This window comes from Sinocyclocheilus anshuiensis, unplaced genomic scaffold (genome assembly GCF_001515605.1).
Source record: "Sinocyclocheilus anshuiensis isolate Anshui unplaced genomic scaffold, SAMN03320099.WGS_v1.1 scaffold1406, whole genome shotgun sequence".
Taxonomy (NCBI): Eukaryota; Metazoa; Chordata; class Actinopteri; order Cypriniformes; family Cyprinidae; genus Sinocyclocheilus; species Sinocyclocheilus anshuiensis.
In genome coordinates this window covers 416249-419381 of record NW_015557146.1, presented here as the reverse complement: position 1 = coordinate 419381, position 3133 = coordinate 416249, and the positions used below count along the sequence as shown (strand labels likewise).

General features: G+C 38.4%; 1 protein-coding gene across 2 annotated transcripts in view; it reads right to left on the bottom strand.

Moving 5' to 3' along the window:
- lonp1 (lon peptidase 1, mitochondrial) overlaps positions 1 to 2887 on the bottom strand; it is a 15838-nt gene extending 12951 nt beyond the window's left edge. For both annotated transcript variants that reach the window (XM_016473260.1, XM_016473261.1), the window contains exons 1-2: positions 2306 to 2887; positions 525 to 777 (exon numbers count right to left, since the gene is read on the bottom strand). In XM_016473260.1, coding sequence (XP_016328746.1) covers positions 525 to 777; positions 2306 to 2844 — 792 coding nt within the window. In that variant the 5' untranslated portion in view covers positions 2845 to 2887. The remainder of the gene's footprint in view (positions 1 to 524; positions 778 to 2305) is intronic.
- Between the last annotated feature and the right edge of the window lie 246 nt (positions 2888 to 3133).

Sequence of the window (3133 nt, the reverse complement as noted above, 5' to 3'; positions counted from 1 at the left end):
ACTGCTGATCACAGAACCGTGCTTCACTGAAAGATACGCATGACAATCGCAGCTTCTGTCGAATCGCGATTCCATTTCGATTTATCGTGCAGTCCTACTACAAAACCATTAAAACTGATGATCATATTACCCCAATTTTACAGTCTCTGCACTGCTCAGAGGACCTCAGATGATGCCAACCATGAAACAACATACAGAACTACCACATTTTGATATAAGTTTGATTGTATCATATAATAATTGCTGTTAATAGTGTTCATCGTCTGTTTGATTATGTTTTTAATTGATTTTTCCGTACATTTCTGCAATATGTACATTGACTGACAGTCGCCACTGATAAGCTACCACTAAATATTGTAGAAACTTAATTTGCTGTAAAGTTGCTTTGCAATGATTAGTATCGTGAAAAGCGCTGTACAAATAAACTTGAATTGAATTAAAACTTTAAAAAACAGAAACTATAAAAAATAAAACCTAATTCAGAATACTAATAAAAACTATAATGACACTAACCGGACACTGACCTTGACCTCTTCTGTGACCTGGAACTCCTCGTGGACCACGTTGTCCACCTCCACCAAGAGGACGCCGGGCAGAGGAAGCGCCTCCACCACAAACTGGGCCTCCCGCACCTTCTCCTCCATTGGCTCCGGCGGCGAAGCCGAGTCCTTGCGCGATCGCTTCTGCTTCCGCCGCTCAGCTTTCGGCTGCTCGCCCTCCTCCTGCAGTGACACCGGCTCCTCCGGCTCCACGTCCAGCTGCTTATTAATGCGGATTCTGGGAAACCACGGACAAAAAGGTCAGAAAACGTCCCTGAAACATGCATTCATCTCAATCAGTCCACAAAGAAGCAAAAGATGTTGCACATTTTTGTTGCAAAACAAATTCATTATTAAAAAAAAAACATCTAATTTCCCTCTAGAGGTTTATGATGGAACATGGAATTTAAATAAACTTAAATAAAAATTTAAATAAAATTTACATTTAAATACACTTTTAATTTTAAAATTTAAATAAACGTAAAAATATAATTGAATAAACATTTAATTTACATTCATATTTCATAGTGCTGTCAAACAATTAATCGCATCCAAAATAATATATATATATATATATATATAATTACACACACATGCATGTATATTTAAAAAAATAATAAAATAAATAAATAAATGTTTTGTTTATATATAAAATATTTATATTATATAAATTGTATATGAATAAAAAAAATATACATGTACATGTTTTTAAAATATATACATGTATGTTTGTGTATATATATATATATATATCATATATATATATATAATGGACTATTATTTTATGCAATATTTATATACGCAAATATTTTATTAACAAATGTGGAATAACAGTTCTTTAAACAACAATAATTTGTATCATTTTTCAAAATAAATCAATTATTAATCAATTAATCGATTATCAAGATAACAGTTCCCTGCTTTCAATGTCATAAAATCCGAAAAAATTGTAAGAAAACGTTTTATATTAATTTTTCTCCAGTATATGACATAATACTACTTGATATCAAATATCCAAGTACTAAATATTTAACCACAGGTTAAATCAGATGCCAACTAGTCTGTAAACACCGTAGTAAAACATGAAAACATTGACTTTTGTGTCTTTAAATGCAAACAATAATACAAAAATACATAAATAAATTAAATAATAATGTAAAAAATGATCAACAAAGCAAACACTGTCGTAAAACTGCAGCAAAACATTGACTTTTGTGTCTTTAAATGCAAACAATAATACAAAAATACATAAATAAATTAAATAATAATGTAAAAAATGATCAACAAAGCAAACACTGTCGTAAAACTGCAGCAAAACATTGACTTTTGTGTCTTTAAATGCAAACAATAATACAAAAATACATAAATAAAATTAAATAATAATGTAAAAAATTATCAACGAAGTAAACGCTGTAGTAAAACCGCAGCAAAACATCGACTTTCGTGTCTTTAAATGCAAACTACACCGACATACCTCATAATTTAACCGTTTTTCGATTTCTAATAACCGTTATTTTCCTATTGCCCTTATGTAGCCCCGCCCCTTTTTTTAGCGACGCGTTTGTTGTTGTCTTCGGTCTGTTCTTGTTGTATTTCCACAGTGTGATCTGACGGGTTTATGATTGAACCGCTCGTTTTAAAATCTCCCTGGTCTGCTGACATTAATTAAAACATTTGCCTTAAACATTGCAATGCTCACGATAACGTTTGTTATCTTTAAGTTAGCAGCTAAATTACGCTTAGAGCGCGTTGCCATGGAAACCTACAGAGCAAACGGAAGCTCAAAGACAACATTGTAAAGATGGCGGCGCGCTCGTTTCTCTGAAGAATAAGGTCCGTCATGAGCCTCGGTCACCTCGATGATTTTGATGAATCTCGGGAACACCGGGTTTCTGTTGACCGCGACGAGCGGCACGTTCGGGAAGAGCTCGGGGACTAGCATCGGGGTGAGCGCTGTCATCTGAGGAGGAGGAGGAGTGTAGGGACCTTCATCACCTCCAGACTCCTCATCTCCGGCGGACCCCGCGCTGCTCTCGCCTCCGTCCTCTCCGGAAAACCCGCTGCCCTTGCTCCCGAAGAGAAAGCGCCGCTGACAGCCGGAGCCCGCGGAGCCCGCCGCTGTGACCCGACTCCAGCTGTCAGTCAGCACGGATGCTGCGGTCCTGGCGCTGCGTGAGGACGCCCTGCTGGAGATGCTGGAGTAGGAGCGCGGGAAGAGTGCGTCTAAGCCGGCTCTGATCATGGCTGAGGAGGCGCTTCTGGACGCTGGACTGTACGAGCTCCACACTCGCATGTACGCCGCCATCTTTGATCTGGAGGATTCTACGCGAGGAGCACGTGACCGCGCCGCTGTCTTCTTCTTCTTCTGGTGTTTTATGGCGGTTTGGCAAACCAGTTTTTTATTACTTTGTGAATTTGTAAATCAATTAGTGGCATAGGGAACAACCAAGGAGGAATTGCTGGAATAGCAACAGAAGGAGCAATTTCATGGTCTTTCCCGCGCCGCTGTCCGGTGCTGATGACGGCATGAGGCGACGCCACGCCCCGTATTTGCATATTATAATGAGCATCAGGGGAATGAGCGTAACATGCTT